This window comes from Schistocerca americana, chromosome 9 (genome assembly GCF_021461395.2).
Source record: "Schistocerca americana isolate TAMUIC-IGC-003095 chromosome 9, iqSchAmer2.1, whole genome shotgun sequence".
NCBI lineage: Eukaryota > Metazoa > Arthropoda > Insecta > Orthoptera > Acrididae > Schistocerca > Schistocerca americana.
Window position 1 is genome coordinate 40592821 of NC_060127.1, and position 25999 is coordinate 40618819.

A 25999-nucleotide genomic window follows, 5' to 3' on the forward strand; every position below is an offset into this window, starting at 1 on the left:
ACCCAAAGAGATTCTGGTCGTATATAAAGTACACCAGTGGCAAAAAACAGTCTATACAGTCACTGCGCGATAGCGATGGAAATGTTACCGATGATGGTGCCACTAAAGCGGAGTTACTAAATACAGTTTTCCGTAATTCCTTCTCGAAAGAAGACGAAATTAATATTCCAGAATTCGAAACCAGAACAACTGTTATCATGAGTGATGTAAAAGCAGATATCTTAGGGGTTGCGTAACAACTCGAATCACTTAAGAGAGGCAAGTCTTCCGGTCCAGATGGCACATCAATCAGGTTCCTAAAGACTTGAAAGTAGCACAGATCACGCCAATATTCAAGAAGGGAAATGGGAGTAACCCATTGAATTACAGACCCCTATCACTGACCTCAATTTGCAGTAGGATTTTGGAGCATATACTGTACTCGAACATTATGAATCACCTTGAAGAAAATGACTTATTAATACATAACCAACACGGATTCATAAAATATCGTTCTTGTGCAACGCAGCTAGCTCTTTATTCCCATGAAGTAATGACTCCTATCGACAAGGGATCTCAGATCGATTCCATATTCCTAGATTTCCAGAAGGCTTTTGATACCGTTCCTCACAAACGACTATTAATCAAATTGCGTGCATATAGAGTATCGTCTCAGTTGTGTGACTGGATTCGTCATTTCTTCACAGAGAGGTAACAGTTCGTAGTGATAGACGGTAAATCATCGAGGAGAACAGAAGTCATATCTGGCGTTAAGCAGGGTAGTGCCATAGACCCTCTGCTGTTCTACATCTACATCTACATCCATACTCCGCAAGCCACCTGACGGTGTGTGGCGGAGGGTACCTTGAGTACCTCTATCGGTTCTCGCTTCTATTCCAGTCTCGTATTGTTCGTGGACTGAAGTCTCTGGACTGAAGACCACAACAACTGCAGAAACACTTGGTTCTTCCATTTCACAGAATTTTTCTAACACATAGCACTAGAGACGCTTTGCGAGCAACTGGCGCTGTAGTTAGATGCGAACGTAAAGGAATGCTACTCGCATCCTCATTATCCTAGGAGCTGGGGTTCCCGTTACGGCTAACGGCATTCACGGGAGAGGGGACGATAATGGGCGGAGACCGATTTCAGGTAATACAAGAAGCGACTATTGTACGAAAATTTGGAACTCCAACTGCGAACCACAAACGGAATGAATATTTGAAAAAATTAATTACTGAATATATCTTTATAATTTCGCACATCTTACACTATTTGTTGATATTCATTGAAATAAAATTGAAAAATTCAGGCGATTTTGAAAAAAGAAAATAATACACGACCAGGATTCGAACACAGTTACCTCCAGCGCTGTAGCCGTGAACCTCAACCGCTGCGCTACTCTGACTTGCTCGAAATACATATAGTGTTACGGGTATACAAAGCCGGCAATAAACTTCAAAATCGATTTTCTCAAAAACTAAGGCCCGTCGCTAAAAAACCGGGTAGCCAGGTACCGAGAGTAAGTGCTTCTACAACATATTTGAAGCGCATCAAAAATCCGTGATTTACAATATGGAGGGTCCCCTTGTGAGTTTCAAATCGGTATATTCACTGCGGGACACGGCACGCGCGGCTAACACTCATACGACACTGCGGAGAGACTGTTTGAACACTCCGTATTTTCTCTAGTGTGGCTCATTAGCCATGTACGAGTCTTTCTATTGGACGCCAGTTTGGTGACTCGCGTGTCGCTAATCTACCACAGTTACCCAACAGGGCAAAGGGGACTCATAGTTTAACGTGCAGTCCGAACCACGAGTCGTTCCTGTGGACTGTTCACATCACTGACTGCGACTGAAACTGATTGGTTGTTGACGTCTGTTGTTGTGGCTAGTGCTGCCACATTGACTGCTACCTACCGCCCGGCTGCAGGCGACACACAAACACGGCGGACCACTTCACAAATGCTGTTCTACATCTACATCTACATCCATACTCCGCAAGCCACCTGACGGTGTGTGGCGGAGGGTTCTCCCTTCTATTCCAGTCTCCTAGGTATATCTAGCGAAGAGACCATGAGGATAAAATCAGAGAGATTATAGTCCACACAGAGGCTCACCGACAATCCTTCTTTCCACGAACAATACTACTAAGAGCTCTAAATGTGCGAAGACATCAGTTTTGTAGCCCGCGCCGCATCCTGAGTATTGGTGTATTTGCTCGCTTGAGACTCGACTCAAGACTGCTCCCAGTCTCTGCCTCCCTTCCCTTACCTCGTCACCTGGCTGTGTGCGCCCCTGTGCTTTAGTGGCATTCTCGGCTCCCCTCCACTTTCTCTCTTCCACGAAGGCTGGTGCGCTGCACTTGCTGGCAGGTATCGCCACACACCGTCAGGTGGCTTGCGGAGTATGGATGTAGATGTAGATGTAGATATCGAGACTAGTCTCTGCCGCTTCTACGCTGGCTTTTAACACGGAAGTGAACAATCGCGCGGTTTGTGTTCATAGTCATTCTTGTATGACTTTAGTCCATATTTTCGTCGTGTCGCCAACATGAGTGAGCCAGCAACTGAACACCTTATAGAATCTTTATTAAAAATGCCTTTTTCTACATTAACGAACGAAAAAAGTGCGAATTGAAGGACAAATGACCTATTCCTATACTCAGTGTAGTTTTAAGTGAAGCCAAACAAAAACGCAATTTTCAGACAGCCTGGTACGAAAAGTATACTTGGCTGACTGCGAATGCAGTTAATAACAGATTATATTGTTATATATGTCTTCGGTTGTGAAAACGAATGGTGCAGTGAGGGCATTTGTACAATAAAGAACTTTGACAGGAAAGCACAAAAGCATCAGATATCAAAACGTCACCTGCAGAACAAAGTATCATTCCAGTTATTGCGCAGAAGTAGAATTGAGCACGCCCTTCCTGAAGGCGCTCCTCTGACGGCAACGAAATAAAATGAACAAGTTGCATCCAACAGGAGAGTATTGGCTCGTCTTATTCAGGCAATTGTATTTATTTGTAAACAAGAACTAGCCTTCTGCGGCCATCGAGAATACGAATCCTCTAGCAACTACGGTAACTATCTGAATTGTTGGATTTACTAGTTGAAGGGGATCAGTTAATCCGAGACCATCTGCCATCATCTTTAACCTTTAAAGGAACTTCTCCAGATATACGGAATGATGTAATAGAAATGATAACTTTGGCAGTTAATGAGAGAATAAAATCTGAAATTCAGAACTGCAATTTCATTTCGATTCAGGCTGATGAAACATTAGACACATCATGCAAGAGTCAAATGATTATAATATTCAGGTACTGTATTGCAAACAAAATTGAGGAAAGATTCGTTGGGTTTTACGATGTTTCTGGAGATAAAACTGCTGAAGGTTTGTCAAACATTATTCATGCAGCATTGAAAGAATGGAATGTGGAAGGAAAAGTGGTTAGTCAAACGGATGATGGCGCTTCAGTAAATGGAGGGCAGAGAAACAGGACTAGAACAACTGGTGAAGCAGTACTGTCTCTATGTGCTGTTTATTCATTGTTACGCACACCACCTGAATTTGGTACCGTTACATGCCTCCAAAATCATATGACAAGTACGCATGTTTTTAAGTGATAGTACTACATTCCATTCGTTTTTCAGCAAATCGTCAAAACGAATCGTATTGCTAACTGAGAAAGGACTTAAACTGCCGTACGCGAGCAACACTCGCTGAAACTTTCGTTCCAGGGCAGTTTCAACAATATTTAGTCATTTCTCAGAGTTATATGGCGCTTTTAGTTATATAATTGATTATACAGAGTCTCAATGGGACGCAGAATCTTTGAGCTGTGCTGCGGGAATGAAACGACGAATGGATGATCCTACGTTTGTCTACTTGCTTTGCTTCTACCGAGGATGCTTTGTTTATGTCGATCATCTCTTTACTGTTCTTCAGTCAAAATCTGTCAGTATAATTGCTTGCCACGATGAAAGAAGAATTGTTTTGAGAAACTTATGACAATTAAGAACGGAAACATTCCTTGATAAATGCATTAAATTTAGCTTGTGTTTGAATAGCAACTTACCATCCTGTGACAGTCAAAAGACACCTCTCAGGGCATTAACTTACGAGATAATGAATTTGCAAGTTGTTCAGATGGAAAGAAGATTTAAAGACTTTATCCCAAATTCAGTTTGTTGAACTTCTGAACGAAAAGTGTTCCCCAAACTATCAAAAAGAATTCCCAAAGTTGAAACTGCTTCAGTTATTAGAACAGTATCCTTTTTACGAACAACTTGAGCATGAACTGTGTAACATATACGCTGATGAGAAAAAACACTTATCTCCAAGAATCCTCTTAAAGTACATTGTCAACAATGATTTAAACTCTGTTTATGAAGAAACAACGGAGTTCCTGCTTTTGGTTTTGACCCTACCCGCAATCATAGCAAGCATAGAACGAAGCATGGGTTAAACAAGTGAAGGAATTCAATGTCCAACACCCGGCTGTCGTGTTTGAGCACGTTAGAAATAGAAAAGACGCTACTTGGAGAGCCATCCAGTGATCAGATCTTTGCAGACCGAGTTATTCATGTAAAGAAAAGACAGGCACATTGCACTTGTGTACAAGAAAATATAAGTGCTTCTTCTCTTGCAGCTGGAGTTCTACAAATTTGTCATCCTTTCTTGAACAAGTTAGTTATTATTATTATTATTATTATTATTATTCAAAAAATGGTTCAAATTGCTCTGAGCACTATGTGAGTTAACATCTTAGGTCATCAGTCCCCTAGAACTTAGAACTACTTAAACCTAACTAACCTAAGGACATCACACACATCCATGCCCGAGGCAGGATTCGAACCTGCGACCGTAGCAGTCCAACGGTTCCGGACTGAAGCGACTAGAACCGCACGGCCATAGCGGCCGGCTATTATTATTAATATTATTATTATTAGTGGCGGTGGTAGTGGTAGTAGTTGTAGTAGTAGTAGTTGTTGTTGTTGTTTTATTTGATGCTCTTTGTTTCATTTGTTTAAATTATTGTTTATTGTACTATTTTGTCTCCCTATAATAACTGTAGTCTCCCCAACCTTTACAACCACGCTATGCCACTGGGATTCAGTATAAAATTTATATGTCCTACAATGCTGGAGCCGCTAAATACTTTACCAATCCTGAACTTTGTAGCAGGTCGTCGGTAGGCAGCGTCCTGATGATGTAGGCGCCGACTTCTGGTGTGCAGCAACTCTGTTTCAACACCTGGCCTCGAAGGCTGCCCGAAAAAAAGTGCGACTAAGTCGCAAGACCGTCCGACTCCAACGAAGATCAGATCCCGAATCCCTGTGCCCACACAGTGCAAGAGCGAAGCCAACATTGCTCAACTCCCTACCGTCCTCGAAAACTGCTAATCAGCATTCAGTTCTGATTGCAAAATTCCCCCACACTGTCTCAGAACATCATTCGCACCAGTAGCGACCGTTCCCTCCAATTTCGAGCAGGGCTTTATGACGTCAACCAGCCTCAGTTTAAGTTGACCAATCGTGCCACTGCTATTCAGCCGAAGGCACTGAAGTTGCCGTTTGACCGGCTACGAAAATCACATGCCTAGACCACCGGCCATCCGGTGCCAGACAGTCGCACCCAGCAGGGCACACCCCACAAGCAGTCGCAGAATCAAGAGGACAATGCAGTCAGTCGGTGCCAGGAATCTTCGTTCCAGACCCGACGGAATGGTAAACACATAAACTGGGGCGACACTCAGACGTCTCGCAGGTCGTTTCGCCCTGCATACAACAGGCCAAACTCGACCGACGTCAGTCGTTCCGCCAGGCGGTTAAGGCCATTGTATGACCCTACCAGTATTCGGAGAATTGCAACTCCCAACCGGTAACGCAGTGTGCCGCGTCCTCCGTTGCTCGCCTCGCACAGGCCACCCAGGGAAGTAACCCAACATGCATAGGAATCAAGTGGAAAGTATTTTGAGCTGTCAGCACAAATACTCTCATTACAACAACCTTATTCGGTCTGTTACTACCGTGCAATGACATAGAACATTAATAAAATTGATGAAAATGAGAGGCTACATGCAAAAGAGGACATGGAAACTCTCAGGTGGATGGCAATAGAAGCAGGGGAAATTCAGAAGATAGAGAATGGATTGAATTTGCTTTTTCTCATACATTCACTGGGACTGGCGGCAAATACACTCCTGGAAATGGAAAAAAGAACACATTGACACCGGTGTGTCAGACCCACCATACTTGCTCCGGACACTGCGAGAGGGCTGTACAAGCAATGATCACACGCACGGCACAGCGGACACACCAGGAACCGCGGTGTTGGCCGTCGAATGGCGCTAGCTGCGCAGCATTTGTGCACCGCCGCCGTCAGTGTCAGCCAGTTTGCCGTGGCATACGGAGCTCCATCGCAGTCTTTAACACTGGTAGCATGCCGCGACAGCGTGGACGTGAACCGTATGTGCAGTTGACGGACTTTGAGCGAGGGCGTATAGTGGGCATGCGGGAGGCCGGGTGGACGTACCGCCGAATTGCTCAATACGTGGGGCGTGAGGTCTCCACAGTACATCGATGTTGTCGCCAGTGGTCGGCGGAAGGTGTACGTGCCCGTCGACCTGGGACCGGACCGCAGCGACGCACGGATGCACGCCAAGACCGTAGGATCCTACGCAGTGCCGTAGGGGACCGCACCGCCACTTCCCAGCAAATTAGGGACACTGTTGCTCCTGGGGTATCGGCGAGGACCATTCGCAACCGTCTCCATGAAGCTGGGCTACGGTCCCGCACACCGTTAGGCCGTCTTCCGCTCACGCCCCAACATCGTGCAGCCCGCCTCCAGTGGTGTCGCGACAGGCGTGAATTGAGGGACGAATGGAGACGTGTCGTCTTCAGCGATGAGAGTCGCTTCTGCCTTGGTGCCAATGATGGTCGTATGCGTGTTTGGCACCGTGCAGGTGAGCGCCACAATCAGGACTGCATACGACCGAGGCACACAGGGCCAACACCCGGCATCATGGTGTGGGGAGCGATCTCCTACACTGGCCGTACACCACTGGTGATCGTCGAGGGGACACTGAATAGTGCACGGTACATCCAAACCGTCATCGAACCCATCGTTCTACCATTCCTAGACCGGCAAGGGAACTTGCTGTTCCAACAGGACAATGCACGTCCGCATGTATCCCGTGCCACCCAACGTGCTCTAGAAGGTGTAAGTCAACTACCCTGGCCAGCAAGATCTCCGGATCTGTCCCCCATTGAGCATGTTTGGGACTGGATGAAGCGTTGTCTCACGCGGTCTGCACGTCCAGCACGAACGCTGGTCCAACTGAGGCGCCAGGTGGAAATGGCATGGCAAGCCGTTCCACAGGACTACATCCAGCATCTCTACGATCGTCTCCATGGGAGAATAGCAACCTGCATTGCTGCGAAAGGTGGATATACGCTGTACTAGTGCCGACATTGTGCATGCTCTGTTGCCTGTGTCTATGTGCCTGTGGTTCTGTCAGTGTGATCATGTGATGTATCTGACCCCAGGAATGTGTCAATAAAGTTTCCCCTTCCTGGGACAATGAATTCACGGTGTTCTTATTTCAATTTCCAGGAGTGTATCTTTTCGTTGCTTCATTGGATAACTGTCTTTTTACATCCTACTATCAACATAAATATAAAATGAACGAACAGGTTGACAATAAATGTAGTCGACGTCAAGGTAACTTAATAGTTACCAGTTTGTTTCAGCAAATCGGTTACAGAGGTGTGAGCGCGTTTCTCATTGCGTCTGCTCAATTCTGCATCCCCCAGAAGATGACTGTCTCTTTTTCACTTAATTTGGCCAGCTACAAATGAGTCGTCAATGGAAGTAAGTGAGAGCCTAATCGTAAATAAAGGATACATGACGAGAAAAATATAGATGAAAAGCTTACACAAAACCACGAAACTACACACAAACAGTTATATAGGAGCCAGGGGATGTGACATACACTCTCTACATCTACATCTACGTGATTACTCTACTATTCACTATGAAGTGCCTGGCAGAGCGTTCAATGAAACACCTTCAAGCTGTCTCTCTACCATTCCACTCTCGAACGGCATGCGGGAAAATCGAGCACTTAAATTTTTCTGTGCGAGCCCTGATCTCTTATTTTATCGTGATGATCTTTTCTCCCTATGTAGGTGGGTGCCAACAGAATGTTTTCGCAATCGGAGGAGAAAACTGGTGACTGAAATTTCATGAGAAGATCCTGACGCAACGAAAAAAGCCTTTGTTTTAATGATTGCCACTCCAATTCACGTATCATGTCTGTGACACTATCTCCCCTATTTCGCGATAATACAAAACGAGCTGCCCTTCTTTGTACTTTTTCGATGTCATCCGTCAGTCCCACCTGATGCGGATCCCACACCGCAGAGCAGTACTCCAGAATAAGGCGTACAAGCGTGGAATAAGCAGTCTCTTTAGTAGACCTGTTGCACCTTCTAGTTGTTCTACCAATGAACGACGCACCACGAAGAAATTTTGCGAGTGGGACGGAGATCGGTAGATGTGGTGTACATGTACAGACAAACAAATCGGTACAATTTCAGAAACATTGGATGATTCATTAAAGAGAAAGAGCTTCACAAATTGAGCAAGTCAATAACGCGATAGTCCACCTCTTGCCGTTATTCAAGCAGTTATTTGGCTAGGCAGTGATTGACAGAGATGTTGGATGCCCGTCTGCGGCATAGCGTGCCAAAATCTGTCCCACTGGGGCATAGATCTCCAAAATCCCGAGCTGGTGGGAGGGCCCTGCTGATAACGCTTCTAGCGTTCTCAATTGGGGAGAGATTGGGCGAACTTGCTGCCCAAGGAAGGGTTTGGCAAGCACGAAGACGAGGGGTAGAAGCTCTCGCCGTGCGCGGGCGTGCGTTATCTTGCTGAAATGTAATCTCAAGATGTCTTGCAATGAAGGGCAACAAAACGAGTCATAGAATATCGTCAACACACCTCTGCGCTGTAAGGGTGTCACGGAAACAACCAGAGGGATCCTGCTATGAAATGAAATGACACCCCAGACCATCACTCCTGGTTGTCAGCCAGTATGGCGGGCGGAACTTAGAATCATATCTCACCGCTGTCTGTGGCGTATCCAAACACATCGTTACTGGTCATTTGGGGTCTATTCGAGACGGGACCCATCACTGAAGACACCTCTACTTCATTCAATGAGATTCCAAGCCGAAGACGCGTCTGGAGACGCCCCAACATGCGTGTTGCCCTCCATTCGTCCCGACAACCAGGAGCAGTGGGTTGGGGTGCCATTTGATTTCATAGCAGGACCCCTTTGGTTGTTTTCCGTGGCAGCCTTACAGAACAGCGGTACGTCGATGATTTCCTACGCCCCGTTTCGTTGCCCTTCATGCCAAACCATATTGCACTTACATTCCAGCAAGGTTATTTCCACCCGCATACTGCGAAACTTTGTACTGCTTGTCTTCGAGCTTGCCAAACCCTACCTTGACCAGCAAGGTCACCGGATCTCACACCAACTAAGAACGTTTGGAGCATTATGGGTTGCGCTCTCCAGTCATCTCGGTAGTTTGACGATGTAACGCGCCAAGTGGACGAAATTTGGCACTATACACGGTGGTCGGAAATTCCTGTTACAAACTTCTAGGACATGTAGAGGCTAAAGAGTACATAACATTTTGAATAGGAATCCATGTCCAGAAACGTATCGTTTCCGTTCTACGACAGTTTCAATGCAGATGATTATCTCATCCACACCCACGTGAGGAATGTACTTCGGCGTGACCCACTACAATTGCTGCAATCCGTTTGAAAAGAATACTGACTCGTTCCGTTATTGCTTACGCATTTGCATTACAACTTACACTTTATGGTTTACATTAGTCGACAACAACAAGAACCCTGCACCTACGGCACAAGTCGCAACGTACCGCAACAGCGGCTCGATGTGGCGACCACCACCGTTGTTACACACACTGTACCCCCGAAGCATGTTCTGGTACACTCTCTCCATCCCACCTGGTGTCTCTTCAGTGTCTTGTGCAGCGGCCAGAACTCGTGTGAACAGATCTTCCTCTGTCCGTACAGGTGTCTCATAAATTAGGCTCTTCATACGACCCCACAAGAAGTATTCCATAGGGGTTAAATCCGGTGATCGTGGCGGCCACGCGGTTGGACCACCATGGCCTATCCATCTTTCACCATACCGTCTGTTGAGATGTCTCCGGACAGCCAGTGAAAAGTGAGGTGGTGCTCCATCATGCTGAACCATTAATCCCTGACGGACATTCAATGGCACAGCTTCCTAGAACGGGTCCATTACGTGTCGTAGGAAGATTAAATATGCGGGACCCGTGAGCTTGGATGGAAGGAGGTATGCTCCAATCACATGACCGTCCAGAATACCTGCCCACACCTTAATTCCAAACCAGTCTTGAAATCCCTGAACATGCGTGGCATGAGGGTTTTCGTCCGCCCAGACATGACTATTTCGAGCATTCAGAACACAATCCTTTGTGAACCTACATTCATCTGTGAAGAGAACTCGACGTGGAAACAGGGGCGCGTCGATGCAACGGTGCAGGAACCGTGTGCAGAAGGCGACGCGTTGTGGAAAGTCTGCTGGACCAATAGCGTGTACCCTTTGTAAGTGGTACGGATGTAATTGTTGCTCGTGCAGGACGTCCAAGACGGTACTGTGACTAACAGCCATTGCACGCGCAATTGTTCGCAAACTCGTTGACGCGCTATCTTCAATGCGACACCGTGGAGCACCACAGCCCTGCCTCCTCACGGTGAAGGTACCCGTTTCTCGTAGCCGTTGTGTAACGTGGGCAGACAGTTTGTGCGATGGAGTGTGACGGTGTGGAAAAGTTCGTGATACAGCCGACTAGCAGCTCTTCCGTTATCTCCAGCTTCGCCACACAGAAGCAGCATGTCTGTGTATTCCGCAAACGTGTACTGCACCATGTTTCCTCTATCGTTGATGCACAGGTATTGACTCGGTCTCACAGCAAAGCGGACAATAAGTGACATCTGGGGATCGTTTGACGTAGTACACATCATCGTGTCTATCCTGTTGCATACCAGGACAGGGAACTCTGGGACGTTTCTCTTGCCCTAAAGCCGTCGGCACACGGACCGTGCATCCGAACGTTGAACGATGAGCGTGCCGAGTTTCTGACGTCATAGCGTGGAACAGCACGTGCGGGAACCTTTCTGAACGTGCAGAGCGATATCTGGCAGGTCAGATATTCTGAGCGTGCGTCTGAGCGTTGACCAATGAGATGGCACAACACCGCCTACGGCACACGCACGCCGTCTCCCTTCAGTACAGAGTTGTGAGGCGCCAGATTGGCATTCATTTCAAGTCTATAAGTATATATGCCGTTTCTGAGCACCAGCAAATAGAGAATCACTGGAAATTCCGTTGTTAGCTGTGCGATTCGTTCCAATAAAATAATGAGAAACATCATATTCGTGGTAAAAGAATTATTGTAAGTTGCGTATTATGAGAGTAGGCTATTTGAAGGCAGCGACACACTGAAGATCAACCCAAAACGCATCGTTCTTGGTACAATTTCTTATAATTAAATTTCAGTTAGTAACATAATTATCTACAATTAACATTTTCAGTAAGCCCTAACATAATACGTTTAAGTACAAGTGTCATGTAGTTGGTTTAGCGTAATGAGTTTCGCCGGCACAGTAGCTCAGCGTGTTCGGTCAGAGGGCTGCATGCTCTCTGTAATAGAAAAACTGAGTCAAAGAATCAACGATCCACTTGAACGGATGTCTTGTGACGTCCGCCCAGACCAAACGCTACGAGCAATATCAAACAAAATGAATTAAAAAAAAAAAAAGAAGTGGCATCTCTGTCCAATAATGAGTTTTTGTTGAGGCAGTGGTTCGCGTCTCAACAAATCCAAATTTTTTTCCCTAACATTCGCGTTTTTATTAGGTTCTGATGCTTTATTATTAGTTTAATATTAGACTATAATATTTGATGTTATGTAAATATAAGTTCACCTTGTTTTGAGGGGTGACTTTGTTCGATTGGCTTTATCTACAGGACAGCTTGCGCTACTTGTATAAAGATATTTTTGTCCTTTTTCCTTTACGCTTCGTAATTCACATGTTGCAAAGATTCTGCTACTGGGTAGGAACAGTGATCAAGTAAGACTGACCTTGGGGTTTTACTAAACTGTGGGAATGATGAAATAATGTTTATCTTATATGGAGAAGTGTTCCAAATTTGTACTGCACTGTTTGTAATGGAACTTTTTATAAGCCTGTGTCCTTATTGATTGGAAATGGTACTTTCCTTTTCGAGGAAGATGGAGGAAATGTGTGTTTTAATAGAGCTAACGTGGGAATTTTAAGCGCGCCCTTTGTGATTTACGAACTAGAAACATCCCTCAAACTGCCGCTGGAGTGCGTTGCGATCGCGTATACCACGTTGGGGCCCACGTACCGTGTGCACGAGTCGCATCGTTCCTGGGCGTCCAGCAGCACGTTGAACTTGGCACGCTCAGCGTTCACGTTCGACAGCACGGTCCGTGTGCCGACGGCTTAAGCAGACGTTGACGAGGTACACATTTGAACTGAATCTGTCGTATACCGGAAACTATAAGATTCCGGACACGGGTTCCTATTCAAAATGTTCTGTACTCACACTACCCTCTACATGTCCTGGAAGTTTGTGATGGGAGTTTCCGACCACCCTGTTATCTCCTTTGACGTGATCAATTTGTCAACCTCTTTCTTTTTATCAAATCATACATTTTTATGAAATTGTCATCATTTGTTTGTCCATACGCTTACATCACATCCGCCGTTTTCCGTCCCATTCGGATAATTCATTTTTGGCGTGGCTTTTTTTGCCTTCCAGAGTATATTCGGCTAAACTGCTTCGTGGTTCACAGTGCACAGTTCATTTGCAGGTTGCCTATCAATCAGCTTCCAACGACAACAAAAATTTGATTTTCAATGTGACATGTAATTAAGCACCGCATTTAAAAATTTAAAACGTAACCCTCTCACTAAAGCGAGAAGCTACTTTCTATCTCCACCACGTTAAACTGTCCGTTTTCAATGTACTTTTTCTCAAAGTATTAACAGTAGAACACTGAAATTCTTTTCACATGCATTTACAAAATTTGCTTACACCTTGAAATTTTTAAGTCTCGTATAGTAAAATTGTAGTTTTGAAAAATGTATTAATTATGACCCATTTTCTGGCAAATTTTTAAAATAAAAAAGGTCATCGGTTCCTTTATAATATAAATTGAAAGCTAAAAAATGTCACTTCACGCACGTTTACTAAGACAATTGACTGCTAGAATTTCATTGCTCTGGGATAAGTGGTTTCAGAGAAAAGGTATATTAGGATAAAGAAAGACAAAAGTTATGGGAAGGTGAGTTTAAAGTTTTTTCGCACTTGCAGTATATCTAATAAATTCCTGCTACCCTCTCATCATTGAAATTCACAGCTTAGTTTTCTGGCTTTGTTGTATATTTACCACTGATTTGCAAGCAGCACACAGTGGAGAATTATATTTCGGAAATTTTTTATGGGAGATTGGTAAGTTCACAATGTTATAAAGTTTTCCCTGCTGTTAACTCTTTTTCAATAGTACTCGTGCCATACGGAAATCTTATATTGTTTTTCATTATATTCACTGTTTTCTTTCTTCCAAGTCTCCCAGACGTTTTCTTAACAACTCTGGAGGGCGACATCTACATTTCTTTGCTCAGAAACGAAAAAAACACTAGTTGCGTTATTAGGAGAGAGCGTATGTACAGGCTCTTTAGTTACTACCATGGTGGTACGCAGTTAGGGGACGATCCACGAAGATAACGATTCGCGCAGGTCGAGAAACGGACGCGATTGCATCGTTGCCTGTTCCAAACGACAGTTGCGCTAGACGCATGTACGAGGTCTGTTCAGATATTCCAGAACTTTGTCCACAAAGTTTTTCTGCGCTCACCTTTTGCTCATTGTGCACGGTCTCCCTCGAAGTGCTCTCTTCCACAATTCATACACCGCTTCCAACGCTGTTTCCACTTCCAGAGCCAATCGTGATGCGCCTTTTGCTGGATCGCGCGAAGCGCCGTCTGCGAATTTTCTTTTATCTCGCCTATCGTTGCAAATCTTCGTCCCTTCAGCGGGGTTTTCAACTTCGGAAATAAGAAAACAGTCCGTAGCGGTCAGGTCTCGAGAGTACGGGGGATGAGGCAGCACAGTGATTTCGGTTTTTTCTTTTTTTTTTTTTTCCTCGTAACATGTCATGATGAACTAATGCTTCAAAGTCAAAGAGAACTATCATCATGGTTTTGACATTTGACCTGACCTGACGAGCTTTTTTTGGTGTTGAACCTTTCCCGACCCATTATGAAGACTGAACCTCGGTCTCAACATCATAACCATAGAAATTTGAAAATTTGTGGTAAGGTCTTATGGGACCAAACTGCTGAGGTCGTCGGTCCGTAAGCTTACGCACTGCTTAATCTAAAACTAAGTTACGCCAAGGACAACACACACACACCCATGCCCGAGGGAGGACTCGAACCTCCGACGGGGGGAGCCGCGCAAACCGTGACAAGGCTCATGAGACCGCACACGTCTCGTCACCAGTTGTAATTCTCTTCAGAAACATCTCGTCCTCATCTGTGCGATCTAAAAGCTCTTCACAGATTGCGAGGCGAAGATCTATCTGGTCTTGACTCACGAGCCGTGGGACGAACTCGGCGACAACTCGATGCATTCCAAGATACTGTGTCAGGATTTCATGACATGATCCAACTGAAATGTTACATTCTTCTAAAATCTCTGACAGTCAGTGTTCGATTGGTACGCACACACGTTGACTTTCCTGACATGACCGTCGTCGGTAGATGTCGGTCGTCCTGAACGAGGGTCACCCTTAACTTCCGTCCGGCCATTTTTAAACCGTGTGATCCATGCGTAACACTGAATACGACTTAAGACTCATCACCGTAGGCTTCCTGCATCATTTGGTGTGTCTCTGTACACGTTACCTTGAGTTTCATGCAAAATTTAATGCAGACGCTTTGCAGTCCTGTAACTCTCTCATCTTGAAATTCGCAGTCTGTGTGATACCACGTTCTACTGAATACAACACTGGACAATAACTAACAGACATGCAACGATGAAATTTCCTGCAGTTACACATTAAACACAGGCGTGTGTAGGGATGCCAACCGCATGTCGCTCCGACACACCATTGGCGCGAAATTACGAATGTTCCGGGAATTTTTGAACAGACCTCGTACGTTCTTCCGCTGGATGTAAGCGTGTATCCCTCAAATTATGTCTCTCGCTTGCGTAGAAGGTGTCGCTTACCACCACTATCAGCTATGACAACTGGCAACGAGTAGAATAATAATTCGCTAAACAACTCGCTAAGATCACATTTAATGCTCACACTGGGTACGACATCCACAGCAAAGCACTCACGACACTACTCAACGCTCGTTGGCTATCGGAGGTTGAGTGACGTGGATGCGCACAACGAACCTAAACTCGGCCGCCATTGTTTGTGACACCAACTATAATTAATGTTACCCTCTCATGTGTAGAAGCCGACCTCGGGGAAGATCAGTTTGGATTCTGCAGAAATGTTGGAACACGTGAGGCAATACTGACCCTACTACTTATCTTAGAAGAAAGATTAAGGAAAGGCAAACCTCCGTTTCTAGCATTTGTAGACTTACAGAAAGCTTTTGACAATGTTGATTGGTATATTCTCTTCCAAATTCTGAAGAGATCGAAAGGCTATTTACAATTTGTACAGAAACCAGATGGCAGCTATAAGAGTAGAGGGGTATGAAAGGGAAGCAGTGGTTGGGAAGGGAGTGAGACAGGGTTGTAGCCTATCCCCGATGTTATTCAATCTGTATATTGAGCAAGCAATAAAGGAAACAAAAGAAAAGTTCGGAGTAGGTATTAAAATCCATGGAGAAGAAATAAAAACTTTGAGGTTCGCCGATGACATTGTAATTATGTCAGAGACAGCAAAAGACTTGCAAGAGCAGTTGAACGGAATGGACAGTGTCTTGAAAGGGGGAATAAGATGGACATCAACAAAAGCAAAACGAGGGTAATGGAATGTAGTCGAATTAAGTCGGGTGATGCTGAGGGAATTAGATTAGGAAATGAGACACTTAAAGCAGTAAAGGAGTTTTGCTATTTGGGGAGAAAAATAACTGATGATGGTCGAAGTAGAGAGGATATAAAATGTAGACTGGCAATGGCAAGGAAAGCATTTCTGAAGAAGAGAAATTTGTTAACATCGAGTATAGATTAAGCGTCAGGAAGTCGTTTCTGAAAGTATTTGTATGGAGTGTAGCCATGTATGGAAGTGAAACGTGGACGATAAATAGCTTAGACAAGAAGAGAATAGAAGCTTTCGAAATGTGGTGCTACAGAAGAATGCTGAAGATTAGAGGGGTAGATCACATAACTAATGAGGAGGTATTGAATAGAATTGGGGAGAAGAGGAGTTTGCGTCACATCTTGACTAGAAGCAGGGAGCGGTTGCTAGGACATTTTCTGAGGCATCGAGGGATCACCAGTTTAGTACTGGAGGGCAGCGTGGAGGGTAAAAATCGTAGAGGGAGACCAAGAGATGAAAACACTAAGTAGATTCAGAAGGATGTAGGCTGCAGTAGGTACTGGGAGATGAAAAAGCTTGCACAGGATAGAGTAGTATGGAGAGCTGCATCAGACCAGTCTCAGGACTGACGACCACAACAACAACCTCTCATGTGGAAATAAAACTGTGTTTCATTTGTTATTTCTCTTCCGCATGTCCTTGCAAATGTTTCTGTAAATTTTCATTGTCCTTGGATCACTCCTTGTTCATGGGGGCCCTCTCTTGAAGAGAAAATTTTATTACAACCATTCTTTATATTGTGTGAGAAAAGGACAAGTTGAGTTTCGCAGGAACGCTTCTTTGGATATCCATGTTGATTTGTGGATACAAGCATTTCTCCCTCAAGGAAATTTACTGTCATTCACTGTCGGATTTGTTTCCAGTGCGCCGGCGACCTGGGGATCAACTGGCAGCCGATACTGGAGTGCTCCAGAGGTTCGAGGGGCAGCCTGCTGCTGAAACGAAACGGGGACGTGACCGAAGAGCTGACCCCGCCGCTTCACGGCGTGCCCACGGTCACGCTCAACGGGGTGAGTAGACGGCCCGACTGTTCTGTAGGCTACAGGGCAGAGACCAGAATTACTTTTTAAAATATTTTGTTTTTGGTGCAATTGCTTGATTATAGTGATGATGGTGATCTTTCTTTGTTCGTGTAAGAACTATGAAACGGAACAGATATTGAATAAAACGAAACTATATGGTTCTAGAAACCTTTTCAAACATCTCTGATGAATATGTGCATACTGAAGCGACGATTTAAAATTTGTACTGTGGCCAGGATTCGAACCCAGGTCTTCTGCTCACTAGCCAGATGCTCTAGCCACTACATCACTCTGGCACAGTAGCTTTGCACAACTGCACGGACTTCCTTAGCATACCTCCCTCCTTAATCAAAATTCCCATTCACGCCTCAGTTCCCTTGGTATTCCCGCTAAATTCGAACAGCTTTGCAGAGGATCTCCAGCTGTACTGGAATAGCGCCTAGGCATCGAGTGAAATGGGGAACCGTACCTGAAACCCTGACGTTGGTTTATGTTTCTGTCGATTAAAGTGCCTCTGCCTGGGTTTCAAGCAGGATCCACCGTTTCCTTCGATGTTGAGCTGCTATTCCTACACAACTGGAGAGCCTCAACAAAGCTGTTTAAGTTTAGGGGCCATGCCAAGTGATGAAGTGGGGATCGCATGAGATGCTGCCATAATTCGCGCTATCAACTCCTCATCCATCTCAACATGTGATTCAAATGTGCCCAGATGAAAAAATCAAGGAGCCTCAAGTTGAGAGGAGGTGCAGACTATGCCAACAGCCCATTACGCTCTACCAAGTGCGCATCAAGAGTCTCACCAAATGATTTCGCACCACATGAGTGAAGTATGCAGATGCACCATCATGTTGGTACCACATACACTGTCACCCATTGAGTGGGACATTTTTCAATAACTTTGGCAATGTTTCCCCTAAGAAGATTAATGTTTATTTGCCTTTAGTTGTCGGGAGGCATGTATGGATCAATCAGATTTTCGCCTACCAAACTAGTGCAAATGCTGATGGCGAAGCATTCTCGGTGACTACAAACAAGGGTGCATGCGGATTTTCCAGTGCCTACTGGTGTTCATTGTAGCTGTTGAACACATCTTCCCTTGTAAATGATGCATCGGCTGGAAAAAGTACAGTGTGGGAATTCAGGCTGAATGCCCCACTTATGCAAAAACCACTGGCAGAATTCATTGTGATACATCAAATCTTCTAGGTTAAGGGCTTGAAGTTTCTGAAGGCAGTAAGGGTGCAAATCATCTTCATTTGCATACACCAGACAGTGGAATAGCTTGCACCCATTTCTCAAGCAACACTTCACGAGGTTGTTGCGGATATGTTTTGCAGCAGTGCTAATGCCACCTCTTCAAACTCTGGTCTCCGTGCAGGCTTTGACGACTGTGTCTGTGCAGCCTTTGCATCTGTACCACAAAATTAATGCATCGGGTTTTAATGTAGGCCCAAAATGCATATGCACGATTATGATACCTTGTCGCCAGACAACTCACCTCACGTGTCTGTCTCTCTTAGGACTTTGTGGAGGGCAGTGAACATCTGTGGACCTGGCACTCAGTTATTTGGAAACTGATAAATGTTCCTCCACTGAGCTGTGTGAGCATTTCCAGCTGCCACACTGTAAGCCCAGTGCATGTCTGATCTTTCCTCCCAAGAAAAGTGCTCCATTTCCCATCAGCTCTGCACACTACGAAACACAAGAGTGTTGCTGACACACTGACACAGGACGAACCAGACTCTACAGTATGCACAGTAACTGCCCTCTGTACGACATTGGACCAAACAGGAATTTGGACTGCCAATTGCAATCTGTTCACGTTCCAGAAAATGCCAGAAGAAACTCTATGGTGTTGTCCCATCAGGAATACCTGATACCATATTGACTCATATGGTGGGTTGTATGCCTATCCTCCTGGCAGTGTGTGACACTGTTAAATGAGGCCTAGTGCCGAACACTAAGTGATGCAGACATGGTTACTATGTGAAACTTGCTTGTTATGAGCCACCCTACCAGCGCTCTCATTTTTTTACATTTATTTTAAAAACACCCTGTATAACTGCACATTCTCTAATAGTTCCAAGGACGAATTTAAAATATCTTTAATAATGCTGTTTTTCACAGAACATTCTCCTGAAGTAAGAACATCATTTTTAATGTCATATATAAATTTCCCCTCTGAAGACTTGTTCATTAGTGTTTGTCCTACTCTAGCATTTTAACCCGTTTAAGGTCAAATCAGTGTATCACTAAGAGGTTCTGGGTCTTCAGTGCAGCCCATATGGCAGATATTTTCTTATTAAGAGCAATATTCAGTCCTTATTTTTTCAATTTATTTTTAATCAAATGAGAAATTACTGACTTAACTATCAGATATATTGTTTAAACGTAGATGTCTTTTTTGACACTAGTAGTGCTGGTAATCATCTTCAACTGACTTCCTATTTATCTGCTTTCAGAGCCGCGGAAACAAAACAGCAATACGGGCAGACCTCTGGGGTGAAATTTGTAAGCTGTTGTCGGTGAGTGCTATATTCTTGGTGTTGAGCTGTTGCACATCAGTGTTCCAGTGAATCCTCTTTTGCTCTTTTGACAACTAATGCAGATCAAAGATACTTAAATGCAAACATTTTTTGTCACACCTAAGAGAGATTATTATGAATATTAACTGAAATTCAGTAATAATTGTAATTAGTCAATATTATTGATATTCCCATTATCAGGTAGAGTTATATCAATTAAAACACACAAACACTCGTCATATCTGGAAAGTAGGAACCAGACAATTTTCCTCTAGTGTCAACAAAAAGCAAACAGGAAAGAGATCTGGATCTGTCTGATGTAATGTAAAGTGTGTGCTTGTTTGGGGGGAGGGGGCAGGGTACCACAGACTTATTTTCTGGATATTTCCTGCCACTCAATGTGCTAGATGATTCAAACATGTTTCTCTTCACATATAACACAGGTGATATGCGGCAGGTTTCCTAACATAATTCTAGCATAATTTCATGCTCTATACAATGCATGAATAGTTGTGTGGCTAACAGTTAGTGTCAATAAATTCTTTGTGTAAATTGTTACTAGCAAAAAACAAAATGAAATAGTCTCCAAAGTTGCAGGCTCTAAGGCAGTGTACCACGAACTAGAAACTTGTACACAAACAATGTCATACAACAGGAAAAGGAATAAAAATAGTGAGTACATATATTACTCTCACCACTGATATTTTATCACGCCTGTCTTTGTTGTAGATGAACAACTAGAATGTCAGTATTAATTGTGCAAATACAACAAATGCACTACAACAAAAATGGCAGCATATGCCTCTAATTAAGAATATATCTATCCCTAATGACGTCAAAGCCACAGCAAGTACTTTCTTTTGTAAGAAATTGTGAAATAGATGAAATTCAATGGCAATAACAATGCACACTCTGCATTCTTTCCGCAACCACTCAAACAATAGCTATTCTGACTTATGAAAAAAAAAACATAAAATTCTTGTAAGACATTAGATAGGCCACAATAGGAGCAGGAATCTTTAAATGTTAAATTTTAGTGCTATCACAATTCCTTTGCCTGAAGGTCATACATTTATCATTTTTTTCTGCAATAACTTATTTTTGTAGGACTGGCTCTTTTTGATCAGGTTGCGATGGGATTCCAGGTGGAAGTATTTTTAATTCACATTCATAAAAGATTTCGATATACACATATAAAGTCAATATTGCATTGTTGTAAAATCATTAATATTCATAAGATTTGTAACAAGTAATCTTATTAACATTCATCAGTTCAATGGCGTTTTTTTGTTGTTAGAATTCAACATTGCACAGTTTTTTGCTTTGAATGCAAAGTTCAGGATTTGATGCAATTTTCGCATTAACAGGGCAAATGATCTATAGTAATGATTACAATATTTTACTTTAGCAGCATGTCTCTCAGGGTTGGATAATCATCACACTTCCATACCAGTTTCCTTTAACTTGCAACATAAGCTCCACTGATTATCTCATCATTACAAAGGTGAATATGGTTAGTCATATCACATATGCAGGTCAGTTTGTATTCACAAATGCTCTTTACATTTAAATAATTAATTCAAACTGCCCCCAAATTCAGCTTGTCAGAGTGATCTTTAATATTATTGATACCTAATCTGACAAGATCCTCAATATACTCTTAAACAAACATCAGAAAATCTTGCTCCTGGAACATGCATCATCATATTCCAGACACGGAACAATCAAATAGTTGGTATTGCACTGACTAATGTTTAAATGTAGATGCCTTGTTTGACACTAGCAGTGCTGGTAGTTATTTTCAACTGACTTCCTGTTTATCTGCTTTCAGAGCTGGGGAAACAAAACAGCAATACAGACAGACCTCTGGGGTGAAAATTGGTATATAACCTGTTAAAATTTTAACAATCAATAATGCTGGATATCTGTGCCAGAGTTGTTCGTTAACAAGTTGACTGTCCTAACACAACTCTCACCCCAGTCTGTGGTCAACATATCTGGGCTAGATACAGTTGCTTTCAGTCTTCCAGTTTTGCGCTAGTTGGTTGATTACTGTCATTGACTACCTCTGTAATCACTGGTGGCTGATTCCTTCAATCATTTTCATTTGTTTGTTACTACCATCTATTCTGCCAGTGATTGTTATTATCATCATCATTATTATTATTATTCGATGGAATGTAATCTGGATTGTACAGACGTTTGGGGTGTTTTTGATTATGTCTAATATTACAATGGTTCTTCCTAGCCATTGGCTGGCTTTGTGCTGATTTTGCGAATTCAATTTCGTCTTGTTGCAAACAACACTATAATCCTTGGGTGCATTACATGCTGGACTGTTACTTGCTTGACAAAGCCTAGATTCAAACACTGTTCATTTCTTGACTTAATATTTTCATGTATTAAATCAGTCGAGTCAAGAACCAACATGAATTCTTTGAGGTTAACCTCTGATACAAGAACCAACGTCGTGAATATATCACTAACAGAACCTATCTTTGGACTGTCATTCCGAGATTAAGGTTGTATACTACGAAATGCACGAGTAAACACAATCGATTCTGCCCCATAAATGTACGCTGGGACTCATGTCGGGTGATCTGGGTGGCCAAACCAGTCACTGCAATTGTTTAGAATGTTCTTCAAACCTGTCGCGAGGAATTGTAGCCCGGTGACATGGTGCATTGTCATCTATAAAAATTCCATCTTTGTTTGCGCACATGAAGTCTAAGAATGGCTGCAAGAGGTCTCCAAGTAGCTGAACATAACCATTTCCAGTCCATTCCATGTAAACACAGCCCACACCATTATGGAACCACCACCAACTTGCACAGTGCCTTGTTGACTACTTGGGCCCATGGTTCCGTGGTGTCTGCATCACACTCGAACCCTACCATCAGCTCTTATCACTGAAATCAGGACTCATCTGACTAGACCACGGTTTTCCAGTCGTCTAGGGTTCATCTGATATGGTCACCAGCCCACAGGAGGCGCTGCAGGCTGTTAACAAAGGCACTCGCTTCCGTCGTCTGCTGCCATAGCACATGAACGCCAGATTTCGCCGCACTGCCCTAACGGATACGTTCTTCGTATGTCCGACATTGCTTTCAGCTGTAATCTCTTACAGTGTTGTTTGTCTGCTAGCACTGACAACTCTACGTAAACGCGCTGATCTTGGACGTTAAGTGAAGGCCGTCGGCAACTGCGTTGTCCGTGGTGGTAGGTAATACTTGTATTTCGGTATTCTCGTCACACTCTTGACACTGCGGATCTCGGAATATTGAATTTCCTAACGATATCCGAAATTGATTGTTCCATGCGTCTAATTCCTATCATTCCGCTTTCAAAGTCTGTTAATTTCCTATATCATTCCCCACAATCATGTTGGAAACATTTTCACACGAATCACCTGACTACAAATGGCAGCTCCACCATTGTACTGCCCTTTTATACCTTGTGTACGCGATTTTACCTTCATCTGTATATGTACATATCGCTATCCCACGACTTTTGTCCCAACTTTATTATATTAAAAATAATTAAAAGTGTTGCATAAATGCATCCAGTTTTTGCCAATGTTAGGGAACGAAAGGGTGGATTGTAGTGTGTTAACTCATTGGGCTGGTTGTATGAGTTAATTTCCACTGGAATCGACCGGAGACATCAAAATTGTAGGAGACATAAGGGAACCTTATTTTTACTGATGGTATTCTGGTTATCTGAGAGGACTGTCAACTATGGTCTATCAATAACTGACAACGTGCAAAATTTTTTTCAGGATCCGATACCTCCAAATTGTCCTCAGCCAATTGACACTTCATTGGCTAACACTGAAGAATAGAAGACGAGGAGCTGAATGTCTACAACAGACTGCCAATTCAACTTGTAAAACTGTTTAAAATAAAATGATTTTTATAAACTTCATAGTTGCTATTTCATTCTTTGCTACATATAAAATTATTCATAAGGCTCAGCAACAATTTAGCGATATTCGAACCTTTAAAAGAATACATGGAACTGCTTACAGTGTATATAATCTGGGACCGAGTAAGGATACCGAATTAAAGCAAAACAGAGACTACTGCAAGGGTGCACTACATCATCCAACCCTTCGAAAATGTGTTGTTGTAATCGTCATTAGGAGACTAGTTTGACTTACTGGTGCCAGAGCTTGGTCTCCCTCTGCAAACAACACAAACGCTACCATGGGTTGCATGTGAAACAGATTAATTTAGGTGGCAACAGGGGAGGGGCAATACCACACTTATCACTGAATCCCATATTTTTGCTACTTAGCGACATAAAGCTCTTATCTCCGAATATGGGTCAATACCTAGTTGTCTTTCTGCATGAGCTAATCAGAAAGGACACCAAACAGCCATGTAAAAAATCATGGATCACTAGAGGGATTAAAGTCTCTTGTGAAAGGAAAAGTGACTCGTATCTTTCAGCAACAACAAGTATGGATCCTTCGGTAGTTGGACAACACAAAAAATACTCAAAATTACTAGGAAAGGTAATTACAAAATCAAGGAACATGCACTAAATGATGACAGAAATCAGTAATTCGGACTGGCTATATGAAATGTACTGAAACGAGATGTGGGACGACCAGCTACAGAACGAGATAGTATCACTGTTGAACTGAATGCAAGGCTAATAAATGATGAGTGACAGGTAACAAACATATTTAATAATCATTTCTTAAATGTAATAGAAAGTTTAGGGACAAAAAGTTCAAGAGAAAAATCACAGCAGTATGCTGAAAAAGTATTCTCATGAAATTCAATCACATGAATGTATCAGCAACTTCTGATTCTGAAATTAAGAAAATTGCGCATTCTCTCAAATATGAAAGCTCATTTGGTTTTGGTAGTGTTTCCACTTCAGCATTAAAGATTTGTTCCCTTGTAATAAGCCCAGTCTTACCTGAAATATGTAATGCGTCATTAACTCAAGGCATTTTTCCAGAGAGACTTAAATATCCCTTTTCCAAACCACTCTTTAACGACTCTCAACCTGTTTCACTGCTGACATCATTTTCCAAAATTTTTCATGCTACTTATTCCAGAATAGTATCTTACCGCAACAGTGATAATATCTTCAGTAGATCACAGTTTGGGTTTCCAAAGGGTTGTTCTACTGAGAGTGCTATTTACATGCCCACTCAGCAGATTAAACAAGCATTTAATAATAAAATAACGCCGGCTAGTTCCTGAAGAGGGGCAGCAGCCTTTTCAGTAGTTGCAAGGGCAACAGTCTGGATGATTGACTGATCTGGCCTTGTAACAATAACCAAAACCGCCTTGCTGTGCTGGTACTGCGAACGGCTGAAAGCAAGGGGAAACTACGGCCGTAATTTTTCCCGAGGGCATGCAGCTTTACTGTATGATTAAATGATGATGGCGTCCTTTTGGGTAAAATATTCTGGAGGTAAAATAGTCCCCCATTCGGATCTCCGGGCGGAGACTACTCAAGAGGATGTCGTTATCAGGAGAAAGAAAACTGGCGTTCTACGGATCGGAGCGTGGAATGTCAGATCCCCTAATCGGGCAGGTAGGTTAGAAAATTTGAAAAGGGAAATGGATAGGTTAAAGTTAGATATAGTGGGAATTAGTGAAGTTCGGTGGCAGGAGGAACAAGACTTCTGGTCAGGTGACTACAGGGTTATAAACACAAAGTCAAATAGGGGTAATGCAGGAGTAGGTTTAATAATTAATAGGAAAATAGGAATGCGGGTAAGCTACTACAAACAGCTTAGTGAACGCATTATTGTGGCCAAGATAGATACGAAGCCCACATCTACTACAGTAGTACAAGTTTATATGCCAACTAGCTCTGCAGATGACGAAGAAATTGAAGAAATGTATGATGAAATAAGAGAAATTATTCAGATAGTGAAGGGAGACGAAAATTTAATAGTCATGGGTGACTGGAATTCGAGTGTAGGAAAAGGGAGAGAAGGAAACGTAGTAGGTGAATATGGACTGGGGCTAAGAAATGAAAGAGGAAGCTGCCTGGTAGAATTTTGCACAGAGCACAACTTAATCATAGCTAACACTTGGTTTAAGAATCATGATAGAAGGTTGTATACATGGAAGAACCCTGGAGATACTAAAAGGTATCAGATAGATTATATAATGGTAAGACAGAGATTTAGGAACCAGGTTTTAAATTGTAAGACATTTCCAGGGGCAGATGTGGACTCTGACCACAATCTACTGGTTATGACCTGTAGA

The 25999-nt window shown here is 43.2% G+C and overlaps 1 protein-coding gene across 1 annotated transcript in view; it reads left to right on the forward strand.

Annotated features, from left to right (window-relative positions):
- LOC124551149 (GILT-like protein 1) overlaps positions 1 to 23679 on the forward strand; it is a 104834-nt gene extending 81155 nt beyond the window's left edge. The window contains exons 4-6 of the mRNA XM_047126113.1: positions 17077 to 17223; positions 19698 to 19760; positions 23539 to 23679. Of these exons, the coding sequence (XP_046982069.1) occupies positions 17077 to 17223; positions 19698 to 19760; positions 23539 to 23601 (273 nt within the window). The 3' untranslated portion in view covers positions 23602 to 23679. The remainder of the gene's footprint in view (positions 1 to 17076; positions 17224 to 19697; positions 19761 to 23538) is intronic.
- Positions 23680 to 25999: the final 2320 nt, after the last annotated feature.